Source organism: Bipolaris sorokiniana (genome assembly GCF_000338995.1).
Source record: "Bipolaris sorokiniana ND90Pr unplaced genomic scaffold COCSAscaffold_8, whole genome shotgun sequence".
NCBI classification, from domain to species: domain Eukaryota; kingdom Fungi; phylum Ascomycota; class Dothideomycetes; order Pleosporales; family Pleosporaceae; genus Bipolaris; species Bipolaris sorokiniana.
Genome location: NW_006911902.1, coordinates 1497058 through 1517658, shown reverse-complemented (window position 1 = coordinate 1517658; position 20601 = coordinate 1497058). Strand labels below are relative to the sequence as shown.

At 52.0% G+C, this 20601-nt stretch overlaps 6 protein-coding genes across 6 annotated transcripts; 5 read left to right on the top strand and 1 right to left on the bottom strand.

The window, feature by feature from the left end:
* Positions 1 to 580: 580 nt before the first annotated feature.
* Positions 581 to 2327, top strand: COCSADRAFT_172148 (uncharacterized protein; the record flags this gene model as incomplete). Its single annotated transcript, XM_007702698.1, has 3 exons — positions 581 to 1477; positions 1567 to 1820; positions 1871 to 2327. 3 exons carry the CDS (start codon positions 581 to 583, stop codon positions 2325 to 2327), a joined length of 1608 nt encoding a protein of 535 aa, XP_007700888.1.
* An 875-nt stretch (positions 2328 to 3202) lies between these two features.
* COCSADRAFT_37641 (uncharacterized protein) lies at positions 3203 to 4684 on the top strand. The gene is made up of 4 exons (XM_007702288.1): positions 3203 to 3491; positions 3561 to 3603; positions 3666 to 3884; positions 4020 to 4684. The coding sequence occupies exons 1-4, from the start codon at positions 3293 to 3295 to the stop codon at positions 4567 to 4569; spliced, it is 1011 nt and encodes a 336-aa protein (XP_007700478.1). The 5' UTR covers positions 3203 to 3292; the 3' UTR covers positions 4570 to 4684.
* A 1169-nt stretch (positions 4685 to 5853) lies between these two features.
* COCSADRAFT_37640 (uncharacterized protein) lies at positions 5854 to 8059 on the top strand. Its single transcript, XM_007702287.1, has 5 exons — positions 5854 to 6352; positions 6410 to 6428; positions 6486 to 6841; positions 6890 to 7695; positions 7752 to 8059. The coding sequence occupies exons 1-5, from the start codon at positions 6201 to 6203 to the stop codon at positions 7934 to 7936; spliced, it is 1518 nt and encodes a 505-aa protein (XP_007700477.1). The 5' UTR covers positions 5854 to 6200; the 3' UTR covers positions 7937 to 8059.
* Positions 8060 to 8085: 26 nt separating this feature from the next.
* Positions 8086 to 11165, top strand: COCSADRAFT_358501 (uncharacterized protein). The gene is made up of 3 exons (XM_007702697.1): positions 8086 to 8625; positions 8692 to 8982; positions 9043 to 11165. The coding sequence occupies exons 1-3, from the start codon at positions 8510 to 8512 to the stop codon at positions 11126 to 11128; spliced, it is 2493 nt and encodes an 830-aa protein (XP_007700887.1). The 5' UTR covers positions 8086 to 8509; the 3' UTR covers positions 11129 to 11165.
* Positions 11166 to 11907: 742 nt separating this feature from the next.
* COCSADRAFT_144437 (uncharacterized protein) lies at positions 11908 to 12703 on the top strand (the record flags this gene model as incomplete). Its single annotated transcript, XM_007702696.1, has 2 exons — positions 11908 to 12119; positions 12180 to 12703. The coding sequence occupies exons 1-2, from the start codon at positions 11975 to 11977 to the stop codon at positions 12701 to 12703; spliced, it is 669 nt and encodes a 222-aa protein (XP_007700886.1). The 5' UTR covers positions 11908 to 11974.
* Positions 12704 to 13099: 396 nt separating this feature from the next.
* On the bottom strand, positions 13100 to 20248 carry COCSADRAFT_161272 (uncharacterized protein; the record flags this gene model as incomplete). Its single annotated transcript, XM_007702695.1, has 5 exons — positions 13100 to 13788; positions 13870 to 14876; positions 14928 to 17966; positions 18501 to 19995; positions 20044 to 20248. The coding sequence occupies 5 exons, from the start codon at positions 20246 to 20248 to the stop codon at positions 13100 to 13102; spliced, it is 6435 nt and encodes a 2144-aa protein (XP_007700885.1).
* Between the last annotated feature and the right edge of the window lie 353 nt (positions 20249 to 20601).

The following is a 20601-nucleotide window of genomic DNA, read 5'->3' as shown; positions in this document are numbered from 1 at the left end:
CGGCCGCGCTGCTGACGGGCAAGGGACGGGCTGGGTGCGGTGCGGTGCGGTGCGGTGAGTGGGTGGGTGGGTGTGGGGTGAGAGGCAGGGCAGGGCAGGGCATATGTATACAAACATAGGTCTTGTAGTGTTATAGATAGTGCATGTCGTACCAAGTATAATAGTCAAGTCAATAAGAGACAAAGATGGGGTGGGCAGCCAAACCCGAGGGTGAAACAGTGGCAGCTTGGATGCGCGGGCAGACTGCAGCGTCTTCCCCGCCGAAGCCTCAAATGTCCTGTCCTGTTCTGTCCTCGACGACGACGACGACGACGACTACGACGACGCACCACCGCTGACCAGCCAGGACTAGCGAACGCCCCAAGCCCCCAAGCCCGCCGCTCTCTGCCCGCCCACGCCGCATCCGCAACCACCAACCCCGTCGACGACCTCATCGTCCCATCCATTGTCCGCTCATCATCCACTGCGCCTATGCACGCGCCCTCGCTCGCTCACTAGACACTACTGACATCGCCCCCGCGACCTGCGTTGAAGCATACCGGCAGCGCAGCGCCGCTGCACGAGTCGACCCGCCCCTCCAATGCCTACCCTGGGCTTCCTCAAGAAGAAGCGCACAAAGGACTCTAACGGCTCGCGCGACCTCGACTCGCCCGCCTCGCCCACAAAGGACACGCATTCACCCGTCACGCCCACCGGCTCCCGCAAGTCGGGCTCCTTCCACCTGCACAAGACCAAGACCAACGACTCCAGCACCACCGCCACTTCGGCCCACGACGCCACGACTGCTGCTCAAATCTCCAGCTCCACCACAAACACGTCCGGCACCGGCACCGGCACCGGCACCTCGTCCGCCTCCACCGCCCCGGGCGCGCCTGCCGCGACCCCCAAGCCCGTAGACTCAATGAACCCCGCCCACGCGCACCAGCAGCAGCAGCAGCCGCAACAACAACAGCAGCAGCAGCACTTGCAATCACAGCAATATACAGCCACGAGCCCCCAGTCTAACCCCCAGCACTCGCGCAACACGCCTAGCATACAGAACCTCATACACCCCAACAACACCACCACCACCACCACCACTTCCTCCAACACCTCGTCCTCCCACCACCCGTCCGCTAAGAATGGCGCCGTCCAGTTCCAGACACAGCCCCTCAACCAGGCCCGCGTCACAAAGGGCAAGTACTCGCTGACCGACTTCACCATCCAGCGCACCCTCGGCACCGGCAGCTTTGGCCGTGTCCACCTCGTCCAGTCCAAGCACAACCAGCGCTTCTACGCCGTCAAGGTGCTGAAAAAGGCCCAGGTCGTCAAGATGAAGCAGGTCGAGCACACAAACGACGAGCGCCGCATGCTGCAGCAGGTCAAGCATCCCTTCTTGATCACCCTCTGGGGCACCTTTCAGGACTCCAAAAACCTCTACATGGTCATGGACTTTGTCGAGGGCGGTGAGCTGTTCAGCCTATTGCGAAAGTCTCAGGTACTTATTCTTCTCGTTTCCCCTCTTCTCTTTTCTTGGCCCCTTGTTGCGCAGTGATTTCGGGCATAAATGGACATTAACTCCCATAGCGCTTTCCCAATCCCGTCGCAAAGTTCTACGCCGCAGAGGTTACACTCGCGCTAGACTACCTGCACTCGCACAACATCATCTACCGTGACTTGAAGCCCGAGAATCTGCTCTTGGACCGCCACGGCCACCTCAAGATTACGGATTTTGGGTTTGCCAAAGAGGTCCCCGACATTACATGGACCCTGTGCGGAACGCCTGACTACTTGGCACCCGAAGTTGTCGCTTCCAAAGGCTACAACAAGTCGGTCGATTGGTGAGTCGCGAGCAGCAATCCATTTTTTTGGCGTCTACTAACAGCGCCAGGTGGTCACTGGGCATCCTAATCTTCGAAATGCTGTGCGGCTTCACGCCCTTCTGGGACGGCGGCTCGCCCATGAAGATCTACGAAAACATTCTCAAGTCGAGAGTAAAGTACCCGCCCTACATCCACCCCGACGCCCACGACCTCCTGCAAAAGCTCATCACGCCGGATCTGACCAAGCGATTGGGCAACTTGCACGGTGGCAGCAAAGACGTTATGAACCACCCTTGGTTCGCCGAGGTGACTTGGGACCGGTTACAAAAGAAGGACATTGACGCTCCATACGTGCCACCCGTTCGAGCCGGAGTCGGTGATGCCAGTCAATTCGATAAGTATCCGGAGGAGACGGAGGCATACGGTCAGGCAGGGGACGACCCGTGCGTGCAGAGTCCTCCTTACACTGTAGATCATATTCTGACGTGTCCGAATAGCCACGGGCACCTGTTTCCCGACTTCTGAGCATACCAAGCCCTCAACTCGAGACACAATACCATCTTGCCCGTTCCTCCCACGAGTGACCTGCGTACGGCAATTTCCTGATCAGCGTACCCCTGAAACCTTCGCCGACATCGTACCTACTAAAACACAGTCTTCATCATCCTCGAAACATCGGCCTATGCGATTTTCGGCTCTGCAAGTCTAATCCTTCCTGGCTTGCCCTTTTCTTGACCTCTTCTTACTGCTATTATTGCTATGTTTGCCAGCCATTGGGCTTACTGTCATCTGCATATCGTGTTACTTGGATCAACCAATAATGCCCAACGAGCACAAAGTGTTGTTTCCCTGTTGCTCCATGGTATGATAAGGCGGGTTATTAGATTACGGCTGTCGCATACTTGGCGCAAACTGAAAATATGGGGCTATGACCAATGCAAGGCGTAAGCCATCAACATCAATGATACTTCGAGTTTCGTTTTCAAGTGACGTGGTCTAGAGAAGACAATTACCATCAACAGCCAATCCATTCCTCTCCCTTTGAGCTGTTGTTCCATGGTAACAGCTGAAAAGTTACCACAGGAAAGCCAAAAGGAACGAAACTTATACCAAAGTCTGGCCAGCGTTGTGGTGCATCGGCATCGCACCCTACACCACATACTGACGTCAAGTTCCCGTCCCGTCCGACACTGATTCGTCCCAAATACCATGTTTACCAGCACACAAACAATCCAAAAGCAACTCTGACAATACTCCAAAAAAAGTCGCACACCTATTACTTCCGCGGACTCTTGGGCTGCGTCATGCTGGCGCAATCACAAACGTCTTGGTGACTTAATCATGGTCAGAATGATAACTTGCGATGAAGTCGAACAAGCGTACATTCGAGGGTGTTTTCTTTATATCTTTCCGGGTGCGCGACATTTAGGCAAATGGCAATTGTTGTACGATAGATCTTCCTACTGCACCGTTGCGATCTAGATCCGATAATGACATTGCTTACTTGCCAAGGCGCTAGTAAAGAGGAAGCGGGGATTGTGGAAGGACAGACAAATGGATATGGGAATTATGGCACAACCTCAACACAACAGCAGCATGACCGGTTTGGCAAGAAGAGGGACCGAGACCAAGGTCTTCAGTCTGTGGGTCTCAATGACGAAGATGAATTGCTTGAATGGGATGACTTGTGTAAGGGCATCTGTTCTGCTACTCGTCACAAGCCATTTTGGGTGGTCAACTAACAGTTTACGTATACAGTACATTGGCAACAAGACAACGAGTTTATACTGACAAAGCACCGGTAAGAACCTACCTCTTTTGATTCACTCATCTGTATGAACAATGCTGATCAACTGTTGACAGACGAGCAACCTTTTCCTACCAGCGCTCGCTTAGGAGTGTGTTCCAAATTCATAATGAGACCGTCAATATTTGGTCGCATATCTTGGGTACTGCGGGCTTCCTATATGCCATGGCCGCTTTGGGGCTGTATATGAGGGAACTGGACAGACATGCAAAAGATGAGTTGGCAGTGCTGATCTACTTCATCTCGGTCATAGCATGTTTCTTTTTTTCCTTTGTGTGAGTCGTACTTCTTTCTTTTCCCTTTCCACTGATCCTACCAAAAACAGTGACTATACTGATACATCGCACACTATTGGCGTAGAAGTGATGCTCGTTCAGACAAAAGAACAAAGAACTGACACTTAAGCGCAGTTACCACATCTTTCTAGACCACAGTCAAAGCACCCGCACATGGACAAGTCGCTTCGACTACCTCGGCATCGTGGTTCCTCTCTGGGGCACCACCATTGCCAGCACCCATTTTGGCTTTCGCTGCGAACCTGACCTGCGCAAGACTTACACTGTCTTCGTCACGGGCGCAGGACTCGCATGTGCAGTTACTACACTCCATCCTTCCTTTACTGGCACAGCTTCCAAGGGTTTCCGAACAGTAACTTATCTTCTCCTTGGACTTTCTTCATTCCTGCCCATTATTCACGGCTTGCACCTCTTTGGATGGCAGCAAATGGAACAGAGGATGAGTCTGTCCTACTATCTTGCACTTGGGCTTTGTCACGGCACGGGTGCAATAACGTATGCAAGCAAGGTGCCTGAAAGATGGTATCTGAAACGTTACGATCTTGTCGGTAGTAGCCACCAGATTATGCATGTGCTGGTTGTGTGTGGCGCGGTAGCATATGGCCTAGGTGTGCTCAAGGCAAGAGAACATTGGAAAGGCTTCAACTGTGCAGGTCTTCAGTGAAGTGGGTAAGCAGGATTTTCCCTTGAACAGACTCAATCTTGTCTCTTTTGTAAAGGTATTTGCAAGCATCTTATCAAGTCACAGCCATGAAAAGCTGCTCCTTGCAAGAACCCAGTGAGTCTGAAACAGCTCAGCATCTCCGCGGTTGCTCAACAAAATCAATTTCACAATCTCGAAAAGACCCACATCCGCAAGAACTTCTTTATCGCCGGAGATGCTTGATTCCAACTGCTCTGTGCTCACCACACATTTTACCTTTTCGTCTGCTACTCCAATAGTTATTGCTCCGATATCGCTATACACCCACCTCTCTCACATGTCAAGCCAACAGAGACTATCAGGTTACACATTTCTCAGTCGTGCGTCAGAAAAACGAGTAGTATTTCCTGACGCCCCAAGATTATCTCCTAAGGCTGCGCGAAACTTGGCGTGATGAAGTTCAACAACACAGGAGCTACGATGACGTTTTCCAAACTTCTGGGCGAACATACAACAGTCTTTCTCCCCAGGTCATTACCGGACTATGATTTGCCCATCATGGGTGCGGTGTCGTAGCGGAGCGAAGTTGCAGTCATGCGAGATAAGGCACATATGCCACTGCCGATTGGCCCACACCTGTGTCGTAAGCGACAGGCTTTGATCGAGGAACAGATTGCCAAAGCCAAATCCGTGCCCAATCTGAGCTCAAGATTGCAATAACTGTGCAAAAGTGGGCGGACTTCTGCTCGGTGGTTCTTCTGCCTGCAACAGTTTGTGATGCTTATCATGACAGGTTTCCATTTCCGGACAATACACAAACTCGGCTTCTGGACCTCGTAGACCTCACATTGCGCCAATTTCAAACCACAAAAGCAAGTTTGCGATCTGGAACCGTGGCTTTGGTCGATATCCAAAGTTGCTTTGTGGTCTGGGCGAGACTAAAGTTCTTGCTCACGCCACGAAGCAGAGATCCCGGAATCCAAAGGAACAGCAAGCGCCAAAAGAAGCTGGGAAGTTACTCTCACAACAGAAGCTCTCTGTCAAAAGCTGATGACCGCGGAAAAGCAGCAATTCATATTATCTCTACAAGTTCTGATAAGGACCCATGTTGGGCTCCTTGTCTAGTCTCTCGCATGGTTAGCGCCAAGAGATAAGGAGAACGCCTTTGCCGTCCCCCCACCATCCCGCGTCAGTCCTCAGCCGCAGCGAGACGAGACTCGTCCCTTACTATTCAGCCTTTCTTCACACACTTTAGCCAGACTATGATGAAATATAATTCGCTCAAAGGCCGTGTGGATCCTGTGTTGAAGCCGAAGCGCTGATCGGAGACATTTTGAACACTCTCGCTACTCGCTTTAGCGTACATTGATTGGGACATCTGGATTTACACTTGCTGTTTATCGACAACGCAGATAACGACGACCCACCAGGATTACCGTAACTAGGTATCGGAGAAGCCTGATCGTCCTTGGCCTGGGGGAACGTCTTTGCGCCATAAGCTTATGGTGGTTGGGGTAAGTGCGTCACCACTGTTCACCGCGGAAGTATCACAATTGGGCTTTTTGGTCGACAATCTATATAACCTCTCGACTGCTAATTGTGGTCATCATCATCATCGACGACAAGCGTCAGCATCCATTCAGATTCTCACTATGCCTTTCGCTATCAACCTCCTCTGGTCAGCACCAGAGGTCAACCCGTACAATCAAAAGGCCAGGTCAATCCCTGTACTCAACCCTATCAACAAGTATGGGCGGGTCTTCTTCTTCTCTTACCTGGGCTTCTTTATCGCGTTCTGGTCATGGTAAGTACTTCCCCACAAGTGGACCACCTTGCCCCACATTATACTGACGATGATCAGGTACGCGTTTCCTCCTCTGGTATGGCTACCATGTGTCCTTAATCCATGAACATGGTCCCGACTAACATTTCTATAGCTGAGTAAGAGTATCAAGGCAGACATGCACCTCACGCAGGATCAGATTGCAAACTCCAATATTGTAGCGCTCTGCGCCACATTGCTGGTTCGCTTCATTGCTGGGCCCATGTGCGATCACATTGGTCCTCGCAAGACTTTTGCGGTGCTGCTGTTTGCTGGCGCTATCCCCACTGCTCTTGCTGGTACTGCCACCAATGCCACAGGCCTCTACTTTATCCGCTTCTTTGTCGGTATCCTTGGTGGTACTTTTGTGCCTTGTCAAGTGTGGAGCACTGGTTTCTTTGACAAGAATGTCGTCGGAACTGCCAACGCATTGGTTGGTGGTTGGGGCAACTCTGGCGGCGGCATCACATAGTAGGTCCATTCTGTCGTGTGCGTCATAGTCTCGACTAACTTGAATAGCTTTGTCATGCCAGCTATCTACGATTCCCTCAAGAAAGACCAGGGCTTGTCCTCGCACGTCGCCTGGCGCGTCTCTTTCATCGTTCCATTCATCATGATTACCGCTTGTGCTCTGGGCCTCCTGCTCTTGACTGACGATACTCCTAACGGAAAATGGTCTGAACGCGGCGTGAAAGTCGTGTCCAGTGACCAAGCACAGTCATCCGTCGTACCTATAACAGGTGCGATTGATGAGAAACCGACGGCTGCTAGCTCCATAGCTTCCAACGACGAGAAAAAACAACGACAATCTACCACGGATATCGAGGCCGGACGTGGAGACGTCCAAGTCATCGATGAAGTCCAACACGAAGTCATCGTCAAGCCCACTTTCAAGGAAGCTATGAAAGTCATGTTCTCCCTTCAAACCGCATCGCTTTGTGCCGGCTACTTCTGTTCCTTTGGCGGCGAGTTAGCCATCAACTCCATCCTCGGCGCCTACTACCTCAAGAACTTCCCATACCTTGGCCAAACGCAATCCGGTCGATGGGCTGCCATGTTTGGTCTATTAAACGTCGTCACACGTCCTCTTGGTGGCGTAATTGCTGACTACATCTACAAAGTCACCGGGCGTAGCCTTTGGGCTAAGAAATTCTGGATCCACTTTGTTGGAGTCATGTCTGGTATCCTGTGTATTGTTATTGGAAAGGTGGACCCCAAGAACCTGGATGAGATGATTGGACTCATTGCTGTCATGGCCATCTTCCTCGAAGCTGGCAACGGTGCTAACTTCGCTTTGGTACCGCATGTTCACCCTCATGCCAATGGTGAGTCTTGTTCTTCCAAATCCAAGATTATATATCAGCTGCTAACAGTATTCGAGGTGTTCTTTCTGGTATCGTTGGTGCGACCGGCAACTTTGGTGGCATCATCTTCGCCATCATCTTCCGCTACCACAAGACGGACTACTCACAAGTCTTCTGGATCAGTGGCATAATGATCATTGCGCTCAACTGCATCTTCTTGTGGGTTAGGCCCATTCCGAAGAACCAGATTGGTGGTCGATAAAACCTTTCATGACCTTTCTATGATTAAGTTTGTTTTCTAGCGTTACGATAGATGAGATACCTTTGCCTTGGTTATATACATAGATGATTATTTTGAATGACAAAGTTTAGATTTTCCCACGTGGCTTACTTCTTTGGGCTTTGCATGATGCGCCGAAGTCTCGAAGGGTATCCAATAGTCTTTGTGCTGCTAGTGCAGTCCAGGCTGAGGCTGAGCCAGACTGTGCAATTTTTGACTGAGGCGCTAGGCGAAATGCACACTAGTTCCAGAATTGCACTTTCGAAAACGTCACTGTCAGCCCCCTTCTCACTTTTGCACTCAGCTACTACGCATTATGTGCAAATATATACTTAAACACCGGAATTGCACAGTAAACATCTTTTTCCTTGTCGTGTCCTTTTGCATTTCAACTAACCTGTGTACCCCTGTTTTTTGCATGCTGCCAAGGTTGTTCCCTGGTGGTTGTTCTAGTACATATATGCGCTTTACTCATAATCATCTCATATTATTCAAGTGCAACAATTCCACTACCTGTCGCTTTTGCACCCCCGGCTCACTAATAAGGTTTGCAAGATGACAAAAGACTGGGATCTAGTCCAAGATGAAGTCAAGGAGCTTTCGTTCTCACAAAAGAAAACACTCGAGGAAGTGAAAGAGATGATGGAACGGAAATACAGGTTTTGCGCTTCGTAAGTGGATATCGTATGAAGTAGTGATGATACTAGATGTACGACTTACTGATACTTGGAGAAAAGTACAAGGGCGTATCGTATGAAGTTGAAAGAGTGGGGGCTCATGAGACACAAGCCGCGCGGTACTGTTCAGCACCGACGTAGTAGAAGGCAGAGGAGCAAGAGTAGTCCAGCGGTCGACAATGACGGATGGGAGGAGCAACCAAGTGGGACAGATGAGACTGTGATCACGAATGAATCATTACCAGAGAATCCCTTGGAGACTAGGGATTGGCAGATTGGTGCTAATCTGCCGAGTCTGGCTGCTGACGAAGCGGTTGATAATGTGGAGCCAACGTTCATGGAGCCTCAAGAGTAAGATCCGGTCGGAGTGCTTCTTGGTAATTGAACATATACTTACCCAACATGTCACAGCCTCCAAGTACCTCCTCAAACGTGGCCTGTAGATTCTTCTCAGACATCAGCCATAGTATTGGATATGGTTGAAGCAATCCTCGATAGCGACGCTGAGCGGCTCGAAAGGCTCATTCTCAAGAATAAAGACCACGTCAATGATCCCCTCGGCTCACTCTTGTGTGATGCCACGAATCGCCTCTTTGGCCACCCCGCACTCAACCGCATGGTCATCCTGCAGCACCCTGGACAAACCATGCTTGATGTCGCGTGCGGTATGCCATGCGGGCCAGTCGTTTGGGTCCTATGTGCATATGGTGCAAAAGGCTCCATACATCCACTTGGCTCGGATTTGGCCTTGCACAACGCCATAAAAAACGGACGTGTATATACTGTTCAAACGCTACTCCTATCGGGCCGCTCGGCTATTGATGGTATTTCCGACTCCAAATGGACACCACTTCGACAAGCTGTATTCTGGATGCATCCAGAAGTCGTCCGCATCCTTTTGAGCCGAGGCGCAAACGTCGAGGATCCGGATCCCCCGCTTGTCCAGACATGCGTAAATTCTCCGCTACAGCTGTGTCTGGTGCGCAGGATAAATAACTACTCTGATCCCTTGTATCGCAAAAACTGTCACAAGATTCTCAAACAGCTGCTCACTGCAGGAGCAAATGTCCACAGGACTTCTCAAGATCCTATGATTCAATCGACGTTTGACGCGTTCTTACAGCCATGGAAAAATCGTCCTTACTGGGCTTTTGAAGTCCCTGAAGAAGAGCTCGAGTGCTTTGTAATGTTGATAAGCAAAGGTGTTAATCTCCAGTTGTCCTTTCAGGGAGTTCCTTGTCGGTCACCTGCCAAGGGGACTTTTGTGCATCAGGCACTTTGGCACTCGACACCAACGATTGCAAGATTGCTTATCGATAAATTTGCTCAAACGCCAAATGAAAATGGTTCGCTGCTTCTCCAGGAAGTTCTCGGTAGCTGTCCAGATGCAAAGCGACACGGCACCGACACACTGCGCGATATTCAAGTTTTGCTTGGAAAAGGCATAAGTCCAAACCGCACAGAAGGCAGCCTAATAAGTCCATTGCGCAAGTGTATTACAGAATGCCCTGCTGTCGATCTTGTTGCATGTCTTCAGGTTCTTCTTGACGGGGGCGCAGACCCAGAAGCCGAAGACCCTGACGGCGTGCAACCGTATATTCTCGCGGCTGAAACTTTCGACGAGCCACTGCTATCTGAAGTAATGTCCGCTCTGATTGCTAAGATTTCCGGGACACATGCCGGGACTCTTGATGGCGCCTCGTCTCAAGGGTGTGGCGACCTTTTTCCCATCTCGACAACACAGACGTACGAGCAAGTCATGTCATGTACACGGCCGACAGGCGATCTTACGCTTTACATGCAAAGCATGGTACCCGAACATATCCAACCAGTTTTGCGCAAAGCATACTTCTCCGTAGCCAGTCGATACTTTCTCGAAACGACGGTTGGGCACTCGAACACACGATTGTTGGATCCTAAAGAGAAGGATGAAATTATGCAGATTGTCCTGATGCGTGCAACCTTGGGTATTTCGTGTGTCGAATTTAACATAGACCCTGTCGGTGCAGTACTGCACATGGTGCCTTATTCGCCAGATAAAATACCAGAGCCGACCACACCTGAGCCGACAACGCACAATAGTCCTGTCGTTGCTGTTGATAGAAGCTCGCCTGCTTCGAGTAGTACGATCGATTCCATCCTTTCAACACACGCACCGTTTCAATTCAATCCCACGGGCAACAAGTCAACATTAGCTGATTCCCAACTCCCACCTGACCCGGCTGCTCCGGCTTCCCCACCAGGGTCGAGCGAAGACTTCTTCATCCCATCTACAACACGACTGCGGTGGTCAAACCCCTGCGCAAAACCCCAACCAGGCGACACACAAAAAGTTCTCGAAGCTGTTCTGAATGTCACATGTGAAACATGTAACGATGGGAAGATGTTGACAAAGAAAGAGGCAGAGAGGCATGGAATTGAGCACACACATTGTGCAGATTGTATCAATGAAGACTGCACAAGGCGCTTCTGCGCTGCAAGAAGAACAGCTAGCTAGCGATCCAGACGACGCTATCATAAAAGTTAGTTTCATACAACTGATACCTTTTGAGAGCTCACTGAGATCGCATCTATCCATACATCGATAAACACCTGGTAGATCGACCGCCAACTCCTATTACTCGAAAGGCTAACGTTGTCTTTATGACGTACGACCGCCCCTTTCGCAGCCCATACCGCAAAAGCGGTTCTAGCCAAGGACCCGCTTGCATACGAGTGTATACGTGCGCTAGGTGGATGCGGCAAAAGCGTGAGAGATAGCGGGTCGCGGGACATGGGATACCGGTCGCAAGCTTGCCGAATACGTCATGCATGTACGCTTGGCTTTTTTGAGTGTTTCTCATCGAGGTAGTTGTAGGGCTGGATCGTAAGAGCGGATACTGGAAGGCGGGTATGTTTAGTGTTTTTTGTTATGAACGGGTCTAGGCAAAGGGATGTTTGCACATGGTGTTTCTTCGTCCGCGGAGCATCTACCTGACGATATTATAGCAAGGGGTCCATGTTATCAATACTTTTGGTTTTCTCGCTAGACACGGCTCGGTTGTTCAATGCATGGAATGGAAAACGGGAATCACGGCTCTACGCGAACGAGACTCTAGGTCGAAAGAAATGAGGGATGACGAGTATGCTGTCATGCCATGGAAAGACAAGAGTAAGGGGCGGATACTTAGAAACAAGGAACAGGATTTTGCTATTAGTAGTAAAAGCGTACGATATACAAGAATCAATGATTGTTCAGCACATTCAAGACTGAACATAAACTTCTTATTCCAACACCTCCGTCCGAATAAAGCCAACCAATTTTTTCCTTCCACCCAAGAACCCCCCTTCCCCATCTACCAAAATGCGCCTCTCAAACCTCACCTTCTTCACCCTCACCACCCTCTCCCTCGCATCACCCCTTCTACCCCGCCAAGCCCCAGAAGCATCCATCGAATCCCTCCTAACCACCCTCTTCGCAACCGTCCAAACCTACACCGGCGCAATAAGTACTTTCCCCCCACCCCCTCTCTCACTTCCCCTTCCCCAGATACTCACCAAATTTTCAGATGCCACCCTCGCCCCCCTAACCCCTTCCTCCTCGTTACTGGAAAAAACAGCCGCTATCCCGCAAATCGGCAGTCAAATTACAAAACTCACACTAGCCATCCAGTCCACCGCGTCTGAAATACGTAGCCTCGCTCCGGAAAATGCTACTACTCAACCTACAACAACAACAACAACAACTACTACTACTACTTCCACCGATGACGACGACGACGACGACGACACGAGTATTGCAACTCGCGATGATGCCACTCAACAGGACTACGGAGTTGCAGCGGTGAAACGTCAAGCTATAGCTATAGCTGCGCTGCTTTCCCTTATTATCGTCGAAATCTTCGCTACGGTTACGGCTGCCGTTGCGATTCTGGGGCTCGCGGGACTGCTGGTTTATCTGAATCCGTTGACGGGCGCGTTGAGTGCACTGATTTTGGCGGTGCAGTTGGTGCTGGATGTTGTGCTTATCGGGGTTATTGCTTTGTTGAATGGGCTGCTGACGTCGCTGGCGTTGGGGTTGAGTGGGTTGTAGGATGTGTTTTGCGAGGGGGTTTCTTCTTTATGGGATTGAGGTTGTGTTGGGTTAGATACTTGATATCGAAGTCACATCTATTGATATCATAATTCCAGCGACTTGAGAGAAACCGAAAGAAAATAATGACAAGGACCTGAACCCCCTTGTAGTATGACTACTGAGGAAGTGACACATATCTGCTGTCCCACACTTTTAGCATACCATAGCAACAAGTGTGGGGGAATAATGCATGCTCGATCGATACGCCTAGCCTGCGCCTACAGATGCTATGCAAAAATACGCCTCTTTGCGTCAGTTCCACCATAACCCCCTAATATCAACATCATGGTCCTCTTGGCATCAATCATGTTTCGTCTAGTTTTTAAAGTCCAATGAATGCATCCTTTTCAACAATTAATCGCCAATCAGCCGAATCTCGGCAACCTCGTCATCCTGCTGCGTGACAGGTGTGGCAACACCACCCCATCCTCCTTTGACAGGCTCGTCGTCACCAAAATCTTCCAAAAGTCTATTGCTCAATTCCATGCCATCACCCGTTGACGCTGCACCCGTGTCGGACACTACACCGCCAGTATCTGAGTCATTATCGTTGCGAGCGGCGTTGTCGCTCAGCGCATTGAAACTCCACATTGGCTGATCGTTGTCAGTGGCCCAAGGATTATTGCTGTACGAGTCTTCCACAAATCCTTCGTCCTCGTCAGCATATGGGGGAAGGTCGTCGTCGTCACTCAGGTTCGCGGCTGCGGCTCCGCTCTTTTGACGGCTCCCGGCTGCTGAACGCTGAAAGCCATCCCCGCGCAGGGCTGCGGCTCCCGCTCCGACTGCGCCAGCGCTCGACGACCCATTGCGGGACGAATCGCCGAGGCGCAAGCCGTTTCCCGCCGGTGAGCGGGAGCGGGCCTGCTGATCGTCCGCGTCCGTATTGTTTTCGTCGTCAGAGTCGGGGTTGCTGACGTCGGCGGTTACCACCTTCTGAAGCTCTGGAGGGCCTAAAGGGACAGGCGAGCGACGGCGGTAAAAAAGCAAGTATGCGGCTCTCGAAACAGCCTTTTGACCAGAGTCACAGCGGGAGACAATGGAGTCTGACAAAGTTAGCTTCTGTCATGATAAGATTGGAACACCCTTCAAGTCTTGCGTGACTTGGGGAAAGACAGATTGCTCACCATTGTAGTCATACCACTGCTTGTCGAAGAAATTCTGAGCAGTGGCTGTGTAGTGGCCCCCTCCTAGCCCACCGTAGTGATTGTCAACGGCGAAAAGATCGTAGGTAAGATCCTTGCCTTCTGGGTAACCAACTTTGCCAGAAAGATCCAGTCCTTCAACTGGAAAGTCAACTAAATCCTCAATCTTATCTCGGAATGTCCGGTGGCCACTGAAACGCTTGAGGTGTATGATGAGGATGTCAGGAACGGTCCAGATTTCCAACGTCTTTGTTGCACGACGCAATTCTTTGCACCGGCTGCAATACCATGCATTGTCCTCGGAGAGCACTTCGCTCTTTGATGACTCTGTGAAGCACTCGTCCAGATTGATTCCGTTCTTTCTACGAGCTGCACGTTTGGCTTTCTTGTCTCGAATCTCAGGATCGTCAAAAACCTCAATAGATTTGATGACGTCGGCGCCTCGAGGGTCTTCATCCGATGTGCCGCCAAACAAAGCATCAATGGCCTCGGAGGTCCAGTCAAGGACAATGCCCTCACCCATGCGGATCAAACGGTCATCAGCCTCATCATCCGGGTCGTCCGGATAGTTGGGCTGTTCGGGCACCCTGCCTCCTTTGCGGTTCTTGAAGTTCTTATTATTCTTATTTTTTCGCTCGATTTTCCGCTCATGCTTCCGTGCCTTCTTGCTCTTCTTTTTGTTTTGGCGACCGGATCGTGCAAACTCTGTCGTTTCTGGCTCTACCGATTGCATTTCCTCGTCGCTGCTAGGATTCGTCGTGTCAACTGCAGGATCGGCATCGACAATCGTCGACTGCGAAGCGTCTTCATCCTCATCACTTGACGTAGGCTCGCTTCCACCAACAGATGACTGGATGGACTCTTCTCGTGATGGTGGTACCCGGATGCGCTTCGAAATGGGCTCACATGCGCGATTGTGATCCAATGTACTCCATCCAGTAGTCACAATCTCATTACTCTTCCTAGTGTGCTTCATCTCAAATAGTTGCCTATCGTGTGTTAGTCACTAACTGCCTGATCCCTTGAATAGTTTGACATACCTAAATTCGGGGTGGATAAAGCTACCCGGACGTAACACTTCTGGGATCTGATTGGCATCGTCGCTCTGAGCGGGAGGAGTTTCTTTGGCGTCTGTCATTGTCACCTCGACCATGTCTTCACCTTCCACAGAGCCATCCTTGACTTGAGGGTCGTTCGGCGAAGCATCTTCTTCTGTTGTTAGCACAACATCAGAACCAGATTGCGACTGATCTGATCCACTGAGCTCACTGAGTATCTTCCGTGTAGTCATTTGCGCAACCCTTGCCAGCACCTTTCTGAAAATCGCGTCGTAATCCCTTGCTTCGTCTCTTGTCAGAACAATAAAACTTGGCCAAAGCGCCATGCCGGTGCTCGTGGATCTGTAAGCAGATACACTGGGGCTGCGATGGAATAGAGGGACTATGATGCGGTCATGCAGCGGCGAAGCAGTGTCTGGGATATCTTCGTCGGAAGATTGGGAAAGCATCGTCTTGTACTTTGACCCCTTCTTTTTGGGAGCAGGCCAATTGCTTGGTGCCATGTCGAGTTCGTAAAAGTAAATGTCATCCCTGGCTCCAATGTTCGACTCAGACACAGTAAGGGAATCCTCCAGGTGACGGTAGAACTTGTGGCTGTAAAGCTCAGACGCCATTATGCGGTTAGCTGGGACGCCGCCGCCACGCTTGCCGACGAACTCTTTAAGTGTTTTGATGGTCGCGTTCTTGTCAATGTCAACCTCAAGCTGATAGGGTTTTCCGTAAAGTGGCACGTATGTGATAGTGTGAGTCCAGGTCTGCTCTATCGGCAATTGTAGGGTAAGTTGGCTGTAGGGGTCAAATGTTATGCTGACTTTCTCACAGTCTGGACAGACCATGGTATTCTTGTAAAACCCGCTAAACAGATCCATCGCTACAGAGTTGTTTCGAGCGCGGTGATTATCTCGATAAATCTCTCCGAGCTTCTTGACAGCCTCTAGGTCACGATAAGTGTCATCTTCTGAATCTGGGTTTTCCCTGTATGGCTTTTTGTGTATCCTGTTGAGATCCTCGTGCAATGCATCCACCAACCAGCTAACGAACTCTTGAGAATCTTGCTGACCGTAACCGGAGAATAGGCTGTTGGCTCTTCCTAGCTTCTGCTTAAAGTCCTTTGGTGAGATAGATGAGTTGTTGTCGAGACTATAGATGGCACTCAGCAGTGAAGCGTACGACTTTGCGATGACGCCCTTGTGGCCTATGGGATTGTCGGCGTTGACCTCTTCTTTCCATTTGTTACTCAGAAAGTACATGCTCAGCTCCTCAACGCTCCGGAGACACTGAAGGGCTGAGTTCATGTAACAAGTGTTGCCGAGATTGGTCAAGCCAACATGACCACGCACTTTGCCATTCTGCTTCCTTCCGCGCGTTAGGGGGCCACCCGTGGGTGTGTTCCTTCCGCTGGTGGTGGTACTTTGGAGACCCTTGCTTGCTGCAGCGCCAGCCTTGTTTTTGGACGCCTCTTTGGTCGTGTCGGAAATGTACTCTCCCTTCTCGTCGTGTTCCTCGAGAATGATTGTTTGATCTTGTGTGAGACCAGCATCGGCCAGAGTGAGAGACTCGTTGTAAATCTCGTTGGCCTTCTCATCCTTGCCCGTGACTAGCTCACGCTCAGACCCATACGCAAGCGCATTAAAACTTGCGACATCCATGACAAGAGAAGGCCGTTGAACGCCCGTGGGAGCGACAGGCGAACCGTTGCGGGGTGATGCATCTGGAGTGAGTATGCCGGATGGTTGGGACGGCTGGGGGTTGACTGTAGGTGCAGTAGAGAGAATCCTCCATATGCGAACCTTATTGTTCAAGTCGATACCCACAGCCTTTTTGGCGGCTTCAAGAAAGGTGATGAAGCTCTCGTAGCGGCTGGCGACGATTTTCTCTGCTAACTTGGAGTTATCGGCGGGGTTTGCTGACTTTCGCACTTTGCGGATAGTAATAACGGGGGGGTGAAGCTCGTATGAAATGTCCTCGTTCGCTTGGCCAGGAACGGTATTGTGGGCGTAACGCCGTATGACCGGACTGCCCTTGTTGAGTCCGTACCAGCTGAGAACCAGCTCCCACGCCTTGCGCGGGAGAACCTCAAAGTCCTGGCCAAGTGTCGCAGCTTTACTCAGCGGAATAAAGTCTTCGCCGCGCTGGTCGGCCAGGTCCTCTTGCAGCAATTCTGTGTCGACCAGGTGCGAGTTGTCGACGGGACCCACGGGGCCCTGGGTCGCTTCCTTGCTAAAGTCTTGCGGCCTGCTCACGTTCTCCGACGTTCTTGCCCAGACACGCTCTAGCCACCGCTCTGAAATGATATAGCCCTCCTGGCGGTCGACCAGAGGCTCACTGTTCATCATGCCCATGACGCGAGTCACCTGCTCGTCTATGCTGGGCAGCTGGACCTGGGGCGAGGCATCGGCGGCGATGGTCGACGACAAGGCCGGGACCTGGTCATCGGCATCAAAGGTGCCGCTGTTGGGCGTGTCGGCCATGTCTACCGATGTGGCACGCGCACTGCGTTGTGCCTGTGGCTGTGGCTGTGACGGGCCTGCGGTCAGCGACTTGGTGTTGCGGGGAGCAGAGCTGGGGTCGGGCTTGTCGTCCATGTCTGAATGAGAGCGCTTAGCGGGCGAGGAGGCGCGGGGCGGGGGCCGCGAGGCGGAGGGCAGTTGTTCAGCAGCGCGGGCGCGGTCGAGGTCGGTGATGGAGGCCTCGCGGCTGTCGAGGGTCAGATTGGCGTAAGCTTCGCTGGGCGAGCTGGCGCCGTTGCTGTGGTCTCGTACAAAGGCAGAGGCCGAGTCGGAGGCGTCGACCAGGACCTCGTCGTGCAGGTGCGGCGGCAGGTAGCGTGGCGGTGATGCTGAAGGCTGCGGGGAGGAGCGAGGGGAGCCTACTACGCCAGCGCTGCCCACATTCGGCGGCGAGTGCCCGTCGTCCCTGGCGGTTGGCGAGTCTCTGGCGGGGACCACGATCTTCCGCTTCTTATTATTAGTGGAGGCCGTCTTGAAGTCGCTGGCCTGCCGCGAAGCCCGTGACGAGCTCCTGGACAGACTATTAATATACGGTGAAGGGACAGCCGAGACGTCGGACAAGCAATGTGTATGTAGTATGCAACGCGTCGCCTGGGCTGGGATGCCTAGCGAGTTGGGCCTCTGTACTTCACGAGAGATAGAGAGAGAGAGAGAGGGAGAGAGAGAGAGCTTCGCAGCGGTGAAGGACGTGGGCTACCGTGCAATGCGCCGCGAAAAATGAGAGTACTTCAACTCCCATGGCCCGTCGTCACTCTAGTACACTCCCACTACAAACTCAGCCTTGCCAATAAGCGAGCTTGGCGACTCGAGTGAAGCAACCACCCCTGTCTCGCTTGCATTCCCATCTCATGTTTCACGCTTCACTATCTATCGGACCACACTACACCACACCACCACATAACATTGATGCTTGCTGGTATTTACTTTTATTCGCTCGATCCGACGGGGAACTATGCCACCACACCATTGCCTACACACCTTTTACTTTGACCCGCCACTGTTCAGCCATGCAAAAGCAGACGCCCCTCCCACCGGATTGGCTGACCGTGGTTTCGTCACCGTCCCATGATTCTCCTTTGCCTTGTCCGCAGACACCGTCCTCTTCGCCTGTGGCGGTGCCTGGCTACTGCTCGTCTCACTCTCTGTCTCGCCCCTTCGCTTGCCATCATCGAAGAAGCGTGACTGTCCCGTAGCAGGCAACGAGTTTGACCCCGACATGGTCCTTGCCGACTTGGACGGCTTCAGCACCTTGATGCCCGTATCGCGTCGTTGGTAGCTGGGGTTTGAGCTCGTGGTTTTACCCACGCTCGCCCAGTCCAACGGTCCAGCAGCAGCCGTAGCCTTCTCGGCTTGGTCCCGCCGCCAGTTGCTCCAGATGGCCGATGATGCTGTAGAGCGCGGCGCCTCACTAACAGCCCCAGATTCCCCTGCACTTCCATCTTCCAGACGACTTGATAGTGACAGACCGAGACGCGGACGCTGCTCAAGACTCATGCGGCCACTTGAGCCTCCGTCCTCCGAGTTTGTCGCCGTGCCTGTGTCAGTAGACTTATCAGTAGACAGAAAAGTATCATGGGCGGCAGATGTAGCAGAACCGTTACTTGTCGAACGATGTTGTGTTGAGGCAGCCATCACATCTCTCTTACTTTGCTCGGTTGATGGGGCATAGGTTCGACTGGAAACATGTAACGACTTGAAGGCGCGTTCATCTTCCGGACGAACCAAAGGTATCTGAAGTTTGCTGTGGTCGTCGTCATAGAGGGTTAGCTGGCTAGATGAAAACAACAGGTCGGCATTGTGTGCGCGGAGCATGTCGCTGCCGAGAAAGATCTGAACGGCTTTTGGATTGGCTTCGGAGTTATGCTCCTGAACAACAGTGAAATTAACACCAATTGAGGGAAGTTGTGGCGCCGAGCTAGTGGACCGGGAAGAAGCCGACACCGGCACGGCTTCGGGGAGGTAGACCGACAACTTGATCTTGCGAAGACCGTCGTCGTCGAGCACGACCTGGTCTTGGAATCCAAGGTGTTCGATAAGGTTCAGGTCCAGATAGGATGTGTATGAGCCCGAGCACACGGCCGCGTACAACAAAGTGTCGTGCTTGAAGTTAGTGTTGAGCCAGCAACGTATAATCGCGGGCACAGAGCCTAGAATGAACAAGCCAGGAGCCAGTCCTGGGGCGTCTTGAGGCGTCGTCGGCCCAAAGCTCGTCAGGCTGTTTGCTCGACCAGACGCCATCGAGTGTACCGAGTGGCCGGCCGAGCTTTGCCTTCCGTCTGACTTGTGCGAGTAGCTGCGTTCGCTCATAGCATGCCCACCTAGACCGCTGCCCGTGCGGGGTATCAAATCGAGCGAAGATCGCGACGTGTGAGCCCAGTGGCCGTGGTTTGCCGTCTCATCGAAACGGACACTGTTGGCGCGCGATGTGACGCCTACGCGGCGGGGTACTTCGTCTTCATCGAGCTGGAGGTTGCCGATGAGGTTGGTGGAATGGCCGTCAAAGTTGGAAAAGTGTTCGGCAGTAGGCTGCTGCAAGGGCACTGCCATGTATTAGACCTGTAGTAACAGCAACGAGTTTAATTCGGTACCTTGCTGTGGGGTTCCGCCCAGAACTGAAGGGAAAGGCGATGAAGTTCCCCAAACGTTCTTCAGACGTGAGTCGTCGTCGTGCTTACGCTCCAAACGGGCGACACGATCAGCAAGTTCGGCCTGGCTCTCTTGTACTCGAAGCATCTCGCTCTGGAAGCGCCAGAGATCGTCGCGCGGCTGGAAAGCTACGCTCTGGGGATCCATGCCACCGGCCGTCTGATGCCCTAGCAGCGTGCACAGTAAAGAGAGCCCGACCTTCCCGTAGGCGCTGGCCTACCGACGAGCGCCGATTGATTGCTTCTCCTCAGCCCGTGTGTATCTGGCTTGTGTGCGTGTGTGTATGTGTGATGGTACGCGTGCGGTTGTCCTATATCTGGTGTAGGCGAGAGGCTCGATCGGGCAGCGGTGACGAAGCAACGGCGAAGATGCAGCAACAATGGAGTAATTGGGGCGTGGAGTTATGGGGCTACGTGGGCGTAAGAAATCACGACGATGTACGAACTGGCCTGGGGCGAAGTCGGTGAATGTAAAGAGCAAGCGGCGACGGCCAAGGGGAC